This window comes from Prionailurus bengalensis, chromosome A1, assembly GCF_016509475.1.
Source record: "Prionailurus bengalensis isolate Pbe53 chromosome A1, Fcat_Pben_1.1_paternal_pri, whole genome shotgun sequence".
NCBI lineage: Eukaryota > Metazoa > Chordata > Mammalia > Carnivora > Felidae > Prionailurus > Prionailurus bengalensis.
Genome location: NC_057343.1, coordinates 198,391,193 through 198,409,523, shown reverse-complemented (window position 1 = coordinate 198,409,523; position 18,331 = coordinate 198,391,193). Strand labels below are relative to the sequence as shown.

Below are 18,331 nucleotides of genomic sequence, written 5' to 3'. Positions count from 1 at the left end.
GACCAGGGAGAGGGCGCCAAGCCCATCAGGGAATATCCTTCCTCTGACCCGATGTCCAGCCCTGCCAGGTGTTCAAGAGCACTGCCCCGGGTGTCCCCTCCCTCTTCCCCGTCACACCTCCCCCCACCATCCACCTCACAGGATGTTGCCAGCATCTGAGGCTTCAGAGAGCCTGCTGGGAAGGGCAGGCTGGGGCCATCACTTGGGAGCTAGCACTGGGTATCCCAGTCGCTGGGAATTCGAGTGCTGCTGTTCTCAGGAAACAGATGGATGGTAGGGGCTGGGAGCCCAGAGCAGCACGTTGCAGAACCGTGTGGTTTGACAGCCAGTTGTACTGGGTGAAGAAGGAAGGCTTCCTGGAAGAGGGTATGTGCCCCTATTCCCTGAGCAGGCAACCTCAGTTCTTATCTAGGCTCTGTCACTAGCAAACTGTGTGGAGCCTCAGTTTCCTCATCTGTAAAATGGGGCTGATACCTACCTCCCTGCGTTATGGGAATCAAAGGAGATGAAAATAATAATGACATCTAGCATCCGTCTAGCACATTCTGTGTGCCAGGCACTGTGCTAAGAGCTTATATGCATTTTATCACTCGTCCAAGGTGGGCACTGTACACATCACTTTAGGGTGAAGACCCTGAAATGCAGAGAAACTGTGGGATTTTTCCCCCAAGGTCACTAAACAAATGGTGGCGACAAATTTGATCTCAAATCTGATCCAACCCAAAGCACGTGCCCTTAACCCACTGGCCTTCAGAGCATGCCCCAGCGACCATCTGGATCAAAATAATCTTAACTGTTGAAAAAAAAATCCGATTTCTTGAATTTCCGTATAGTTTTATTTTTCCATGTTTTGGAATGCCCTATGAAATAGGCTTTTTAAAAAAAAAATGCAGATTCCTCAGCTCAGCCCACACCAGTGAATCAGAATCTCTGGGGGTACGGCCCGGGCATCTGCATTTTATTTATTTATTTTTTTTTAATTTTTTCAACGTTTATTTACTTTTGGGACGGAGAGAGACAGAGCATGAATGGGGGAGGGGCAGAGAGAGAGGGAGACACCGTATCGGAAACAGGCTCCAGGCTCTGAGCCATCAGCCCAGAGCCTGACGCGGGGCTGGAACTCACGGACCGCGAGATCGTGACCTGGCTGAAGTCGGACGCTTAACCGACTGCGCCACCCAGGCGCCCCTGGGGGCATCTGCATTTTAAAGAGACCCCGGTAGCTCCGATGCAGAATACAGTTTAAGATAGCCCCCACCCCTGCGCTGTGCTGCCAGCTCAGTGGGAATGTGCTGGGAAAATTCCACGTAGACAGCTGTTGTGGTCACTGTTGCAAGCACTACCATTATCTTCTTTAGTCCAGTTCCTCCGTGGTAGAGCCACAGAGGTTTAGGAGAATCGCTTTCACCAGAGGGAGCAAGCATATGCATCAGGAGGGGAGTGGGAGGATTGAGGTGACAGAAGACAAGGGGGGCTAAGCCCAGGCAGCTGGAGCACCACTCCTTGCCGTACAGGGATCAGAGCCGTGACCAAGATACACACACACACACACACACACACCAATGCTGTGGGATCACTGAGGAGCGGCTGACTATTCTCTGCCCGAGAAGGTCAGAAGAAAGATCTTTGATCTGGGTATTGAAGGATGAGTTCTCTAGCAAAAGCTAAGACAGCACACAGAATAGCATGAACACAGCCTGAAGGTGTGACAGGGCCCAGCAGGGCAGCTCCTGGTCACAGGAGCACAGAGAGCATCCGGGGAGCTAGAGCAGAGGGGAGGCCCCTCACCACGGCCAGGGAGCTGCGGGGAGCTGCACTGTCTCTTCCCCAAGCAGGGCCAGGGTGTCTGGGGTCTTCCCCAGCCACAGCCCCTGCAGTCTGCCTGTCTCTCTCCAAGGTGCTGCTCCCTCTACCAACCCCACAGATGGCTGCAGCCCAGCCCACTCCATCATGGACGGCTACTACGAGGATGCAGACAGCAGCTACCCTGCGACCAGGATGAATGGGGAGCTTAAGAACTCCTGTAAGTACGGGGCAGGTATTCAGAAGGGTTCTGTCCTCAGAGAGCAGGCCTGACCTGATCCTTGGAATACACGTGTGTGCCAGCCCCTCTGGGTCACCACAGAAGCCCCAAGCCCTGGTACTCAGTGAGTCCAGGGTTCAGTGGAAGGGCCACTGGCATGGGAGTCAGGAGCCCTGGATCTAACCCTCGCCCTGATCCTTGGTGACTGACCTCGAATGAGTCATTTATTCTCTTTGAGCCTCCAGTTGCCTTCTGTATAAAATGGGGATTTGCGGGTGCTGTGAGAGTCCCTTGAGATTGTGGATGTGAAGCTGTTTGGGGTAATGACAGTAGCCGATGTTCACTGAGTGCCCGCCGAGTGCCAGGCACTGGGCTGAACGCTCTGCATTCACTGATGCTCACAGCCGGATGAGGTAGATACTGTCCTTCATTATGACCATGTTACCGATAAGGAAGCTGGACTCTGAGAAGTGAAGTCACCGAGATCGCAAGGCCAGTGGTAAATCTATACAGCATGGTGCCCCTGTGCGGGTTTAGCGATCACCATGATCACACCTCACGCCCACCCCCTCCTGGTCCCGGGACCCCGGGGCAAGGACATCTGCACAAGGGTATGGAGGTGCCTCCCAGGCAATGACACAGTAGCGGGTCCTTTCCTGTGGTTCCTGCAGACAACGACTCTGACGCGATGAGCAGCTCCTACGAGTCCTACGACGAGGAGGAGGAGGAAGGGAAAGGGCCACAGCCCACGCACCAGTGGCCCTCGGAGGAGGCCTCCATGCACCTGGTGAGGGACTGCAGGATATGTGCCTTCCTGCTGCGGAAAAAGCGCTTCGGGCAATGGGCCAAGCAGCTGACCGTCATCAAGGAGGACCAGCTCCTGGTGAGTGGCTGCGGATATGTGCCTCTGGGCCTCATGTGGCCTTACGTGTGTGTGTGTGTGTGTGTGCGCGCAGGCGTGTCTGCCTCAGTTCCTCTGGGCTTGCTTTGTGCACAGAGGCTCTCCCACTAGAGCAGAATGGAAACACACACACACACACACACACACACACACATATTCAAAGACCTGATAAAGACGTTGCCAAGTTTTGTTTTGCCAGGAATGAATTTTTTATCACTTAAAATTATTTTTGGGGCGCCTGGGTGGCGCAGTCGGTTGGGCGTCCGACTTCAGCCAGGTCACGATCTCGCGGTCCGTGAGTTCGAGCCCCGCGTCAGGCTCTGGGCTGATGGCTCAGAGCCTGGAGCCTGTTTCCGATTCTGTGTCTCCCTCTCTCTCTGCCCCTCCGCCGTTCATGCTCTGTCTCTCTCTGTCCCAAAAATAAATAAAAACGTTGAAAAAAAAAATTTTTTTTAATTATTTTATTTTTTTTTTTTAGAGACAGAGGGAAAGTGTACAAGCAGGGGAGGGGGGGAGAGAGAGAGAGAGAGAGAAAGAGAGAGAAAGAGCATGAGCACAGGAGAGGCAGAGAGAGAAAGAATCCCAAGCAGCCTCCATACTGTCAGCACAGAGCCAGACGTAGGGGCTAGATCCTATGAACCATGAGATCATGACCTGAGCCAAAATCAAGAGTCAGACACTTAACTGACTGAGCCACCCAGGCACCCCAGTCACTTTAAAACAATGTTTGTTGTTTTCATTAGGCAAGTAAATGTGTTCATTTATAAAACTAGAGAAAAACATGATGAAAACCATTTTTCAAAAGCCACCTACAATCCCATTGATCAAGGGCTAACCACTGTTAAGTTTTAATATACATATTTCCACCCTCATTTCCACACATCTGTCTTTTCTAAAACTGAGCCCATTGTAACCAAGCACTTACAATGGAACTTGCTTTCTTAGTTTTTTTTTTTTAATTTGCCATCATTTCATAAAAGAAAATGTGCCTTTAATTCCAGAGTAGGAATGCGGACATAATTCAAAAATATTCAAAGCTGTTTAACCCCAAGTCTGTTGACAAGCCTTGCCCAACAGATACTCATTTGAAACATGACATTTTTTTCATCCTGGAGCAGTGAGAAGCTCACCCCAGGCCAGAACCAGTCCCAAGGTCATGACCCTTCTTCCCACTCCTTAGGCCATTTTTTTTCTTGACATATTGCATTGGTTAGGATCTCCAACACAATGTAAATGTCGGTGGAAGAGCAGACGCCCTGGTCTCAGTCCAGAGCTCAAAGGGAGAGTTACAATAATTCACTATTAAGGCTGATATTTGCTGTGAGAGGTCTGTAGAAGGTCTTTATTATCACATTAAGGAAGTCCCCCCTCTGTAGCTCTAGTTTGCTCATTTATACTACAGATGAGTGGGGAATTTTATCAAATGCCTATTCTGTGTCTATTGATAGATGTGGCTTTTCTTTTTTTTCTACTTATATGATGAATTATAGTGTTGGTTTTTAAAGGCTAGTGCACTCTTGCAATCCCAGAATAAATAAAGTCTTGATACAGTATGCTTTTTATATGTGTCAGATTCCATTTGCTAATTTTTTTGTAGGGCTTTTGCAACCAGGTTGAGATGAGCTTATCATTTTTCTTTTTTGGAATGTCATTGTCAGGTCTCAGTATCAAGGTAATGCTGGCTTCATAATAAGAATTGGGAAGTGATAATCATTGATAAACTATTGATAAACCAAGCCCAGTCTTCCATCGCGCCTAGAATTCTCTCTCCCACATTCCTGCTAGGTAGCCCATTAAGAGCACGGAGCTGGCTTCCTTCCGAGCCAGGCTGTGTCTTCTCTGGTTCTTTAGACTAGAATGGTCTTCCTAGTTTTATGCTAAAATCTGCCTCTTCCTGATGGGTGGTTGTGCCCCTGGGGCCCCGCAGTAGCCCTTGAGATCTGAAGATTGTCCAAAAATGCCCCCTTTCCAGACTACTCTTCTCTGGAATGAATAGCCACAGCCTCTGTCTTCATGCAGTGCCCACAGCTGGGCTTGGTGGGGGAGGTCTCTGTGGGGTAGGTCGAGCTCCCCCAAGTCCTCCTCCGCCCTCCCCTCCAGAAGGGTGACCTCGTCTCTTCCTGCCCAGTGCTACAAAAGCTCCAAGGACCGGCAGCCGCATCTGAGGCTGGCGCTGGATATCTGCAGTGTCATCTACGTGCCCAAAGACAGCCGGCACAAGAGGCATGAGCTGCGCTTCTCCCAGGGGGCTACCGAGGTGCTGGTGCTGGCACTACAGAGCCGGGAGCAAGCTGAGGAGTGGCTCAAGGTACTGTGCCCTCTCTGCCCCACCTCTCCCGCCCCTCCTTTCTCTCTTCCCAGGCCCGGCTCTCAGCACAGTGGGCTCTCATCCCTGGGAGAGCAGGCCTTGCTCAGGGGAGGGGTGGTGATCGGCGACCTGTGCATGGCGAGGGCTTACTCGTGGAAGTGGGCTCAGACATCTCCAGGAGACAGACCCCAGGCTGGAGTCCTGCCTTCCTTCTAGTTACTTGAATCCCCTTTCTGACACCCTTACTGTGGGCTTGTCCAGGCTGCACATGTGTACCTCCTGGAATGGGGAGCTTAATATCTTTAAAGGAAGCTAATTTTATCAGTAGATAAAGCTAATCCCTTAAAAAAAAAAAAAAAAAAAAAAACAGGAAAACTCCTTCCTGTCTTAGGTGAAATGTGCATGCTTGCAACCTCCACCTGTGGTCCGGCTTCTGCATCTTGCCTCTGACTGCAGAACAATTAGAGTTACCTTATGCTGAGCACTTAACTTCGGGCCACATGTTGCGCTAAGAGCTTCACATCCATGACCTCATTTACTGTTTGCAATAGGACTATTATCGTTCCCCATTGTACAGATGAGGAAACTGAGACACAGGAATCTGACGTGACTTGCCAAAGGTCACACAACAGAGTGGTTTGAGCCAGGATTAGAAGCTGACGAGGAAATCTCCTCCAAAGGCCATAGGCAGGGTGCCATAGTGATGACAGGGGAGGACTCTGGTGGCGCACGGACTTGAGTTCAAGTCCCAGGCCTAAGTGGCACTTACTGGCTATGTGATCTTCTGCAAATGACTTTGCCTATCTGTGCCTCAGTTTGCTCTTCTGTAAAATGGTTCTTGTAAAGATTCTAGAGAGCATTTAATAGGGTGCCCCCTAGGCAGGAAGTACTTAGTAACTGTCAGTGATCACTGTGGGATGGTGGTGGGGCCCCTATCCCCAGTCCCTTACCGCCGGCCATGTCCCTGCACCCTGCCCCTCTTTCACTCTGACACCTTTCTGCCTTTTCCTCTGATCTTCCTGCTGAAACAAAGCAACCAAACACCTTCCCCCCTCCCTAGCCTCCCTTCCTTCCTGTGACAATCAGCTCTCCCCTGGGATGTTTAGTGTTGCTCATTATCTTTGTCTCAGGAGGGGAAGGAAGTGAGAGAACCTGCTTTCTGGGGGAGCCTCTGCCCTCCAGGGGCCGGGTGGGTCAGCAGAAGGAGCCCTAGACTGGAGATTGAGACTAAAGACTGAGCCTGGACTGGAGACAGTCTTGACATCCCGATGCTGGCAGGTCATTAGTCCAGAGGTTAAGGTCAGGCAACCATGGCTTCATTCTCAGAGCCCCATCATCCTAATCTGTGACATGGGGATCCCACTTGTCCCTGCCCCTCAGGGCTGCTATGGGGATACAGTGGGATAACCCACGTAAAGCCACGGATTGGTGAGCAACCAGTGGTGGCCATTCTGATTTCATGCTCAGGTCATGTGAATGCCACGGAATCTCAGCTCCCACATCTTCAAAATGGAGGAGACGGCCCCGGCCACCCTATAGGCTGATGCGGAGGTTCCGCATGGTCACAGAAGACAGTCCCTCACGCTTGTGCAGGGCGTCCTGGTTCACGTGGCCCTTCACACCCACGATCGCACTGGTCCTCAGGCAACCCAAGGACATAAGCAGAGGGCCAGTATTATCCCCATGTTACAGACAGGGAAGGCGAGGCCCAGAGGAGAAAATGGCTTTCGCAAAGCCACACAACTAATTAGCAACGGAGCCAGGTCTAGAAGCCACGCCTCTTGGTTCCCAGCCCCCTGACTTTTCGATTCAAGGGGTAGACACAGGAGAAAGCCGTGTTCAAACCCTGATGGGCCCCATACGTGTGGCGGGAGGCCACATCGACCCATTCCTGCTGCCTCCACAGTATCCCTGCCCACCTGCTCACAGCTGTGTGTCCTCTCCACAGGTCATCCGAGAGGTGAGCAGGCCTGCGGGGGGCACAGAGGGGGCAGACATGCCCAGATCCCCAGTCCTCGTGTGCAAGCTGGACCTAGACAAGGTACATCTGTCTCCACAAGGCCTCCTCTGTGCCAGGCAGTGGTGACTCAACAGGGGCTGTGCCCCCGGGGAAATTCACAGGCTGGTGGTGAAGCCAAGCCATAGAGCTGGCACCTCAGCATATCAATAAACGTCTACTGAATTGATGAACGCACGAATGAACGAATGCTCATGTCCAGGGTGCAGTGTGAGCCAGAGGAGGGAGTAACTAACACCGCCAGGACAGGAGGAAGTCGCGGTTGACCAGAGCCATTTAAAGCAAATTGGGAACTGTCAGAAGAGTGTGGCCCGATGGGACGCAAGCGAGGCGGTCATTTAGCGATTGCTCAGGCAGTCGGAAAGTATGTGCCTAGTGCCTTTGCTTTGCCAGGTGCCGGTGGGTGATGAAGGGACTCAGCCCCAAACCCACACACACGGGGCTCACATGATATAATAAAGGTTAGTATTCATAGAGTATGACTGTGTGGCCGACAGTGTCCCTGATGCTTTACATGAATGGCCTAATTTAATTTCCACAACAACTCTTTGACGAGTCACATTTTCAGAGGAGGAAGCTGAGGCACAGAGAGGTTTGCCCAAAGTCGCAGAGTCAGTAAGAAACAGAGCAAGGATGTATATACCCCCAGACACCTGGCTCTTGATGGTTTCGCCGTCCCATCGCTCACGGAGGGGCAGACTGAGCTCTGCTCGGGGAGCAGGCCGGGAGCACCGTGCGGCAGGTGCACAAGAGCCATCCTGACAGAGACACACGCTGCGCTCCCCAGGGCGGGGTAGATGCGAATGCTGGGCTGCGGGAGTGCTGGGAGGGAAGAGTACCAGGTACCCAAGGGCCTGCTCCTGTCTCAGGCGTCGGGGAAGCTTCTCCGAGAGAGCACATTTGTGAGAGTGAACAGCTAGTAAGGAAGGGCGACACTGTATGGGGGCAGAGGTGGGCCAAGGGACAGGGGCTGCTGGGGCACAGTGGAAGCAAAGCTGCAGGGTCAGCATGTAGTCCCTAGGAGAGGACAGGTAGGGGGATCTCATGCCAGGCAGATGCTGGAGAAGTGCAACCCTACCCTCACTTGGCCCTTGCCGTTAGTAGGGCCTGAAGGAAAGCAACGTTGACGGCGTAAACGTGTAGACGCATACACGCACCTGCAGGTTCGGTCCCGGGCGTGTGCAGAGGAATGTTCCTGGGGCCGAGCGTATAGGGGGAGGGCAGCTCAAATATTTAGGAGGGTGTGTTTGGAGTGGGGACATGGTATCGGTGGCTCTGTCTCTCCATGGAGTCTTGTACGTGAAGTGTCACCGTCATTAAGTCAGTTCCAAAGTGTTCAGAACGTGTTTTGTGTTTGCCTTCTATCTTGATGAAAAACGTAACCACCTGTACACCATTGCAGAACAAATAGAAACAAATAACTTGTGTCACACTTGTTTCTCTCCCTGTAGGGGAGATCCATTATGCTTTTGATAGATCTGGCCCAATTCTGGCCGTTGCCATGTTTCCAGCCTTTGGAAATCGGGGGGAGCACACGGCCTCTCCTATCTCCCCCTGCCCCCAAGTTCTGTGCGTATAGCAAAGCATCCCTGAGCCTGGTCTGGGAAGTCGTTGGCAGGAAAGGTGGAGAGGCCTCAGAGCTCTGTAATTCTTTTTAAATGGGTTGGTGCCATTTCCATCCTGTCCCAAGTCTGGCTGGCACAGTTGAGCTTTTTAGAGCAAGAGGACAGCACTTTGCGGAAGTGTTAGAAGTGATTCGGTCTGTTGTCTGTTGACCTTGCCATTGCACTTGGGCCGGCTCCCTGGGGAGGGTGTGCCTCAGGTGAGAAAACAGAGCCTTGGGGAGAGGAAAGGATTTTCCCACATCCTCATGACTAACGACCCCTCTTCTGTCACCACTCATATCTCCCGGTCCCTAACTATTCTGAACATGCCAACCCGTCCCTTTCTCTACATCCTGTCATCTTAGCGCCTCCCTTTCCCGCGTCTGACCTTGCCCAGGACGACGCTGTCTTATGTGGCTCTTTCCCTTACAGTCTGTCCCCACGATGCCACTGGCGATCACTCCCTAAACCAGTTGCATTACATTAGTATCCCACTTAAATACCTTCCCACTTAAATGCCAAATAGGGAAAACCCTGGGAATTTATTACACCTAATTGCCTGGCTCCCCAAACAGGCTGTGAGAGATTCGAAGACACGACCATCCTAAGCCAGCATTGTCTTCCCCATACCTGGCATAGTGTCAGGACGTGAGAGCTGCTGACAAATATCTGTTAGGCAATCATCATGTGCAGAGGTTGGGGGTATTGAACCAACAAAGGGGGACCTCTGAGTGTGCCCTCTGACATGGGGCTGTCTGTGTCCCTCCCCAGAGACTGTCTCAAGAGAAGCAGACCTCAGACTCGGACAGCCTGGGCATGGGTGATAACTGTTCCACTCTGGGCCGCCGGGAGGCCTGCGATCATGGTAGGAGCCTCTGGGGGTTCAGGCTGGAGGATGTCAGAGCCGGGAGGGGTCCTGCCTGGGCACACAGCACGGAGCAGGTCCTGACCACCCTGGAGATCTGGGAAGGGTGACCTGCTCCGTCTGCACCTGCAGCCGCAGCCAGGCCCCATGTGCGGGCTGAAAGGGCCACTGGGAAGGCCGGGGTGGGTGGATCTAGGACTTGGGGCTCCCTCCCTTCCCCTAACCCATCTCCATGGCAACAGGCAAAGGGAAGAAGAGCAGTCTGGCAGAGCTGAAGGGTTCAATGAGCAGGGCTGCAGGCCGCAAGATCACCCGCATCATCAGCTTCTCCAAGAAGAAGCCGCTGGCTGATGGCCTACAGACATCCTGCCCCGACCAGGAGGTCCCGTGCTGTGGTGGGTCCTGGGCACCAGGAGGAGGATGTTCAGACCCTGCTGCTGTGGACCCCTGGGCTAAGCCAGAAAACCCTCTGAGCCTCCTCCACCTTGCCCCCAAGGCAGAGGAGAGAATCCTACCTAACCCCCACGGCATCAACATTCCATGCCTTTCCACGACACTCAGCAGAAGGAAAAGCCAACTGACCCCCCTATTTCTGTGTTCCCTGTGACCTTAGCTGCAATCACCACCTGCCTCTGGGCCTCAGTTTCCTACACTGTGATGGAGGGAGAGTATCTTATTTCCTCTTGGCACGTAACATGCTGGGTGTGTAAGTTACGAACCAGTCTTTTTTTTGAGAGAGAGAGTGAGAGAGAATGCGAGCAGGGGAGGGGCAGAGAGGGAGACACAGAATCTGAAGCAGGGTCCAGGCTTTGAGCTGCCAGTACAGAGCCGGATATGGGGCTTGAACTCACAAACCGTGAGATCATGACCTGAGCTGAAATCAGACACAACAGACTGAGCCACCCAGGCGCCCTGACCCAGTCTTATAAGGAAATTTCTTGGATAAAAATCTTTAAGTACTTTTATTATAAGTGCATTCAAATGGCACCTGGGTGGCTCAGTCAGCTGAGCATCCGACTTTAGCTCAGGTCATGAGTTCTGCATTTGCTCTCAGTGCAAAGCCCACTTTGGGTTCTCTGTCCCCCTCCCTCTCTGCCCCTACCCCTGCTCTCTCTCTCAAAAATAAATAAACATTTACAAATAAATGCATTCAGTGTGAGTTAGATATGGTTTGGAAGGGAAGACATATTAGTCCGTTCACGTTAATGCAATGTTCCATGTACTGGAATCCAACAGAAAATTCTGTATTTTGGATATGCAGTAATATTCCATTAAACTTGAAAAAAATATTATAAAAGCACATGGCTATAAAGAAATATTTTGTAACCAGTGAATCAGGGCATGTTACTGGGGGAAAATTGATTGAAACCTAAAATGTTAAGAAGGAATTCTTAAACCTGTTGGTCACCAGCCCCTTCTCTTGGCTAGTTTTGTTCCCACATGCTGCCACCAGGTGTCAGCATCACCCATTATTTTCTGTCTCATTAATAGCTCTGGTATTTTGAGAGGAGGAAAGTTGTGTCTTTTATTCACCCATACAATAGTCCCTGCCCTTTTCACCAAGCTCAGTGTGGTACAAAGGCCGTGTAGCAGTATGGGGACGTGAGTATCAATCCTCATTTCATGTAGGGAAATGAAACTCAGGAGAAGAGGGTACTGGAGGTCACAGGCCCAGAGAAAGTGAGCGGATCCTGGACCCGCAAGGTTCCTTTATTCCAGCTAGAGAATGAGGATTGTCCAGGCACTTCGTCCACAGGATATAGACCCAGGAACATGATTCAGAGCCCCCACCTTGGGTTTCCCCAGGACCGGGTTGTCAGGAGGTCATACCCACTGGTCTCCCCCTCCCAGGCTATCTGAACGTGTTGGTGAACCAAGGCTGGAGGGAACGCTGGTGTCGTCTGAAATGCAACACCCTGTACTTCCACAAGGACCACACAGACCTGCGGACTCACGTGAATGCCATTACTCTCCATGGCTGTGAGGTGGCCCCAGGCTTTGGGCCCAGACATCCATTTGCCTTCAGGATTCTGCGCAACCGACAAGAGGTCGCCATCTTGGAGGTGAGAAGAGAGAATCCAGGAGGTTCTTGGTGGTGGCGGCTGAGAGGAGCACTGGCCTGGGTGTGGGCTTTTGTTGGGGGGGGGGGGGGCCTTGCTCCTGACATTACAGGGACTGAGGAAAAAGGAAAAGTAAGCCCAACTACTGCCAAGTGACCAAGAAGGACTACCAGTTAAAATACAGCATGCCCACTTAAATTGGAATTTCAGATAAACAACAATGGTTTTAATGCAGGTATATCCCATGCAATATTTGGGATATACTTATACTGAAAAAGTATCTGTTGTTTATCTGAAATTCAAATTTGACAGAGCATTCTGCATTTCTATTTGCTATATCTGGCAAACTCTAGAACTAAGGCTTGTTTATTCACCCCTATCTTAAAATCCCAAGCCTAAAAGGCCCCTAGTCTGATTTAACCTGGATCTGATTCTGGAATCCCCTCTAAAACCTTCCCACCAGTGGCCATCCACCTCAGGTAAACCACTGCCCTTCAAGGCAGCCTGCCCCTATCAAGCAGCTATGTATTTTTTTATTTTTTATTTATTTATTTTTTTAATATAGTTTATTGCCAAGTTAGCTAACATACAGTGTATACAGTGTGCTCTTGGCTTCAGGAGTAGATTCCCATGATTCATCGCTTCCTTACAACACCCAGTGCTCATCCTGACAAGCACCCTCCTCAATGTCCATCACCCATTTTCCCCTCCCCCCCCCCCACTGCTCCTGTCAACCCTCAGTTTGTTCTCTGCATTTAAGAATCTTTTCTCGGGGCGCCTGGGTAGCGCAGTCGGTTAAGCGTCCGACTTCAGCCAGGTCACGATCTCGCGGTCCGGGAGTTCGAGCCCCGCGTCAGGCTCTGGGCTGATGGCTCGGAGCCTGGAGCCTGTTTCTGAATCTGTGTCTCCCTCTCTCTCTGCCCCTTCCCCGTTCATGCTCTCTCTCTGTCCCAAAAATAAATAAACGTTGGAAAAAAAAAAATTAAAAAAAAAAAAAAAAGAATCTTTTCTCGGGGCACCTGGGTAGCTCAGTCAGTTGAGTGTCCGACTTCGGCTCAGGTCATGATCTCACGGTTCGTAAGTTCAAACCCCGTGTCGGACTTTGTGCTGACAACTCAGAGCCTGGAGCCTGTTTCAGATTCTGTCTCCCTCTCGCTCTGCCCTGACCCTGCTTGTGCTCTGTCTCTCTGTCTCTAAAATAAATAAACATTTAAAAAAATTTTTTTAATATTTTTAAAAAGTCTTTTCTCATAAATATGGAGAACAAACAGAGGGTTACTGGACGGGGTGTGGGAGGGGGGATGGGCTAAATGGGTAAGGAACATTAAGGAATCTACTCCTGAAATCATTGTTGCACTATATGCTAACTAATTTGGATGTGAATTAAAAAAAAATGAAATTAAAAAAAAGAGTCTCTTATGGTTTGCCTCCCTCTCTGTTTGTAACTATTTTCTCCCCTTTTCTTCCCCCGTGGTCTTCTGGTAAGTGTCTCAAATTCCACATAAGAGTGAAAACATATGATATCTGTCTTTCTCTGACTGACTTATTTCACTTAGCATAATACCTTCCAGTTCCACCCACATTGCTACAAACAACAGGATTTCATTCATTCTCATTGCCAAGTAGTATTCCATTGTATATAAAAACCACATCTTCTTTATCCATTCATCAGTTGATGGACATTTGAGCTCCTTCCATAATTTGGCTATTGTTGAAAGTGCAAGCAGCTGTATTTTTAGAAAGATGGTCTCCATATTGAGTTGAAATCTTGAAGCTCTGTGAAGACAGGAATCATACCTGCTTCATATACTTTTGTTTTTCCAGAACCCAGCATGATGCCCAGCCCATACTAAGGCCTCTTTTGCTATTTGTTGAACAAATGGCTGAATGAAAATGTGATTTTGGGGCGCCTGGGTGGCGCAGTCGGTTAAGCGTCCGACTTCAGCCAGGTCACGATCTCGCGGTCCGTGAGTTCGAGCCCCGCGTCAGGCTCTGGGCTGATGGCTCAGAGGCTGGAGCCTGTTTCCGATTCTGTGTCTCCCTCTCTCTCTGCCCCTCCCCCATTCATGCTCTGTCTCTCTCTGTCCCAAAAATAAATAAATGTTGAAAAAAAAATTTTTTTAAAAAAAGAAAATGTGATTTCATCCCACCCACTCACTGTTGTTCCCACCCCCTGGCACTCACCCTCCTCTCTGAGGTCCTGTAGAATGCGTTGAGTCTCCCTCTCTTCTACATATCAGTCCTTTGGCTTTTTAGAATTTAAAATGTTAATGCTGAAGGAAACATTAAAGAACTCCTCCCTCAGAGTACAAACAAGGAAACTGAGGCCTGGGCTGCCAGGTGCTTTATCCAAGGCTCCAAGGGGGTCATTAGCCTCTTGGTCTTATCTTAGAACCAAAACCCAGCCTCTGGACCTTGTTTTCTTTGCCCAGTACCCACTGCCTCACCCATTTCTTAAATTTCAAGATATATTGCCTCTGTCACTCAACTTTTACTTTTGAGAGGGTGAGATAGGTCTCTTTTGTCCCTTAAATTATACACAGAGCTTTCTGGCAAGAAGTGTGCCTCCTTTATTCAAGTTTAGCAGTCGTGTGCCAAGTTGATTTCATAATAACGCTCTTTAAATGAGAACTAACAGTGGGGGGGGTTGGTTACAGCAACTTCTTGGCAATTTTCCTGTATACAGTGCTACAAAAACATTGGCAATTATAAGAAAAAATTTTTTGATGGGGTTATGTGAGAAACAGCCTCCTCTAGCAAAAAGTAAGTATTAAGAAAAAAAAAAAACAGGGAATGCCCAAATGCTGTTTTCACATCGAAATGGCTCTGAAGATAGTGGGGAGTGGGCGGGGGGGGCGGTGCGGCGGACAGTGTGTCTTAGAGAGATGGTCAGGGAGGACTTCTCTGAGGAGGTTGCATTAGAGCCAAAACCTGAATAAAGAAAAGGTAAGGAGCCACTCGGGTTTCTGGATGCGTGTTGCAGGCCTGTTCCCCTTGGACCCGGAAGTACTGGGAACACAGCAGGTACTATACAAATATGGGTCCGGCTGAAGTGAGCAGGTAGCCTGAGGCCCTAACAGTACTGAAGTGCAATCAGCCTGTGCCTCCTTTTCCTCAGGCAAACTGCTCAGAGGACATGGGCCGCTGGCTTGGGCTGTTGCTGGCGGAGATGGGCTCCAAAGTCACCCCCGAGGCGCTGCACTATGACTACGTGGACGTGGAGACCTTAACCAGCATCGTCAGCGCAGGGCGCAACTCCTTCCTGTAAGGGCCGGCTCCCCGCAGCCCACAGCAGCCTCTCAGAGCCTCTGAGCCCAGCCGTGGGCAGTGGGAGGGAAGGGAGGAAGAGCTGAGGAGGACGCCGCTTCCTTGGGAGGTCAGAGGGGGTGTCTTCGCCTTCCAGCAGGCAGGCGTGAGCTGGCTAACGGAGGTGGTCCGGGGTCAGGGGGAGCTGTGGATGGGACGAGCAGAAGAGCAGAGGCCCTTTGGGGTAATGATCTGGGCTCGGCTCTAAGCCACAGAACCATAGGTTCTCACACCCTCGGGCATCAGGAAGGCTCAGGGCTGGTCAGAAGAGCCGGGTTCCAGCGGCAACTCATGAGCAACAGCTTGGGGTGGTTGCTTGCCAGCTTGGATCCTGTTTTCTCGCTTAGAGAATGGAGGTGATGAATTACTTGCCTCTCAGGTGGTTATGAGAATCATGTGGGTCCCTGCCTGCGAGGCCTTAATACAGCAACCTCCCAGTGCTGCCTGCCATGGTTGCCGTTACTAACCTTCCAACATCCATCGCAAGCTGCTGCCAGAATCGAACGAGAGTGGACAGGAAAGCACCGTAAGCCACAAAGTGCCATCATCATTGCACCTTACCTTTTCTAGGTATGCAAGATCCTGCCAGGATCAGTGGCCTGAACCCCGTGTGTATGATGATGTTCCTTATGAAAAGATACAGGTAGGGTCCCTTGGGAGTGCCTGGGAACGTGGCAAAGGCCACTGATCAGCTCTTCCTCTCTCTCTCTCTCTCTCTCTGTCTCTGTCACTGTGTCTTTTTATCTTTGCCTCACAGATGATTTTCATTTGCCCGGCAGCTGGAAGGGCAGGGAGGACCCTTCTTGCCATAGATCATGGCTCCAGATAAGGAATCCTCGGCCCAGGAGGCTGGGTAGTGCAACAGAAAGCTCCCCAGATCAGGAAGAGGAAAGGACTCTATATAATGCAAAGCACTATGCCGGTCTGAGCAAGGTGTTGGGCTCTCCAGCTGTTTACTGCTCTCCAGACTGATGGTGCTGACTCAGTGGGGCCTGGAGCGGGGGCACTAACTGGGTGGCCACTCCCATAGACCTTCATCTGTGGCATCCACAGTCTGGGCTTCAGCTTCCAGGATAGACTCTCCCTGTCTTGCTCACTAAATCAAGGAGAGGCCAGCTCGTTCATTTACAGCGAGGCCTCTGTAGCCATCACATGAACCACACTGCTTCTGGCAGCATGTCCCGTGTCTTTTCCTTCCACGGGAGAGCCAGACAGCCACATTCTGATCAGACACCGGTGGGTGGGTCAGGCCTCACGGCTAGGGGAGAAAGAGGGGATCCGGCTGCCAAGGAAAGCAGACATATCTGCGTGCCAGGACCCCTGCCCTAGACGGTGCTGGATGACACAGAGCTCTCACCTCTGAGACTCCCTTTTCTAGAAACTTCTCCAGCCATCCTCCTTCCACTTATATGGTCTTTCTTCAGATTCATATGAGCCAGTGGATGCAGCTTGAGATCTTCCTCAACTGCAAGAGCTCAGTAGCAAGACAGCTTAGTACCTAGGGGCATGAACTTTGGACTCAGGGCTGAATCCGGGTTACCTTGGGCTTCACTTCTCTGGTCCTCACTTGCTGGCTTCAGATGAATACATAAAAGCTACCTGATTGAATCATTGCAAGAACTAGATGAAATACTGTATGGGCACCATGCCTACACATTGGAAGGTCTTACACCGAGTAAAGAGTACTATTGTTATCAATATCATTATTATATTACATTATTATCGTATTCCATTCATGGTTCCCTGAGCTCTGACAGGGTTCTGAGTGCCCTTAATACTCATCATGCACAAAGGTATAGCCAGTTTGTTAACTTATGTTCCTTCCACCATTGGCTGACATCATCCATGACTTTTTATCTTCCTTGAGAACTCTATATTTAGCCATTTCGGAAAATTTCAGGGACACTTCCAAAGGATGTGAAGAGAGAAATATCTGTGATAAATCAGATATGGGGGGCGCCTGGGTGGCTCAGTCGGTTAAACGTCCGACTTCAGCTCAGGTCATGATCTCGCGGTCTGTGAGTTCGAGCCCCGCGTCGGGCTCTGTGCTGACAGCTCAGAGCCTGGAGCCTGTTTCCGATTCTGTGTCTCCCTCTCTCTGGCCCTCCCCCATTCACGCTCTCTCTCTGAGAGATTCTCTCTGAATCAAAAATAAATAAACGTTAAAAAAAAAAAAAGATAAATCAAATATGGTCACCTACAGCCCTCTGAGACTTCCTGATTTCCTCTCAGCAGATATCCCAGTTTAAGGGCGCCTTCTGCTGCCCCCAACAGGAAGGGATGAGGATCAAATGATATATGCTAGTAGAAATAGTCTATAAACTGTTGAGTGCCGCCCCGGTCTAAAAATGTAAGACCTAGGGGCGCCTGGGTGGCGCAGTCGGTTAAGCGTCCGACTTCAGCCAGGTCACGATCTCGTGGTCCGTGAGTTCGAGCCCCGCGTCAGGCTCTGGGCTGATGGCTCGGAGCCTGGAGCCTGTTTCCGATTCTGTGTCTCCCTCTCTCTCTGCCCCTCCCCCGTTCATGCTCTGTCTCTCTCTGTCCCAAAAATAAATAAAACGTTGAAAAAAAAAATTTTTTTTAATGTAAGACCTAGATCTCAGAGGTCCTGCAACGCTCACCCACCACACTTGGACCAGAACACACACCCGCATTGAGGGCCCTGAGCCTACCTGTACTTCAACTCCTTTCTCCACCTCCCATCCAGGACGAGGAGCCCAAGCGTCCCACTGGGGCCCAGGTGAAACGCCATGCCTCCTCCTGCAGTGAGAAGTCCCATCGCGTGGATCCGCAGGTCAAAGTCAAGCGCCATGCCTCCAGTGAGTCCCATGTGGGAGGGAGGAAAGGAAGGAAACAATCCGCAAGGTAGGGGGTCTCAAATCGAATTCCTCCGGACGTCAGGCAGGCAAATTAATGAGTGAAGTGAGATATAAGAAAATACCCTACCGTAAGAAAGATGACGGCACAAGCCAAGTGCTGAAGGGCAGCTAGCAAGTGGCCTCAGAAGAGAAACGCTAGGGAACGGGGTGGGGGAAGACTGCAGGAAGCCGGAGAACTCAGGCTCCAGCTATAGGGCTGGCCACTACCCAGCCCCAGCCGGTGGCTCCCATACAGCCATGCCATCCCAGGTTTGCAGATTACTCAAGAGACCAGAAATCTAGCCATTATGTGAAATCCACTTATTTCTTAACACTAGCAATTAATTTTCAAAAATGTTAGCATTAAATAATGCTATTATGTTTCATCG

General features: G+C 50.7%; 1 protein-coding gene across 1 annotated transcript in view; it reads left to right on the top strand.

Moving 5' to 3' along the window:
* AFAP1L1 (actin filament associated protein 1 like 1) overlaps positions 1-18,331 on the top strand; it is a 63,088-nt gene that overhangs the window by 32,365 nt on the left and 12,392 nt on the right. The window contains exons 6-15 of the mRNA XM_043598265.1: positions 1,898-2,023; positions 2,695-2,906; positions 5,053-5,232; positions 7,181-7,273; positions 9,625-9,718; positions 9,961-10,113; positions 11,570-11,781; positions 14,897-15,042; positions 15,655-15,727; positions 17,792-17,903. Coding sequence (XP_043454200.1) covers positions 1,898-2,023; positions 2,695-2,906; positions 5,053-5,232; positions 7,181-7,273; positions 9,625-9,718; positions 9,961-10,113; positions 11,570-11,781; positions 14,897-15,042; positions 15,655-15,727; positions 17,792-17,903 — 1,401 coding nt within the window. The remainder of the gene's footprint in view (positions 1-1,897; positions 2,024-2,694; positions 2,907-5,052; positions 5,233-7,180; positions 7,274-9,624; positions 9,719-9,960; positions 10,114-11,569; positions 11,782-14,896; positions 15,043-15,654; positions 15,728-17,791; positions 17,904-18,331) is intronic.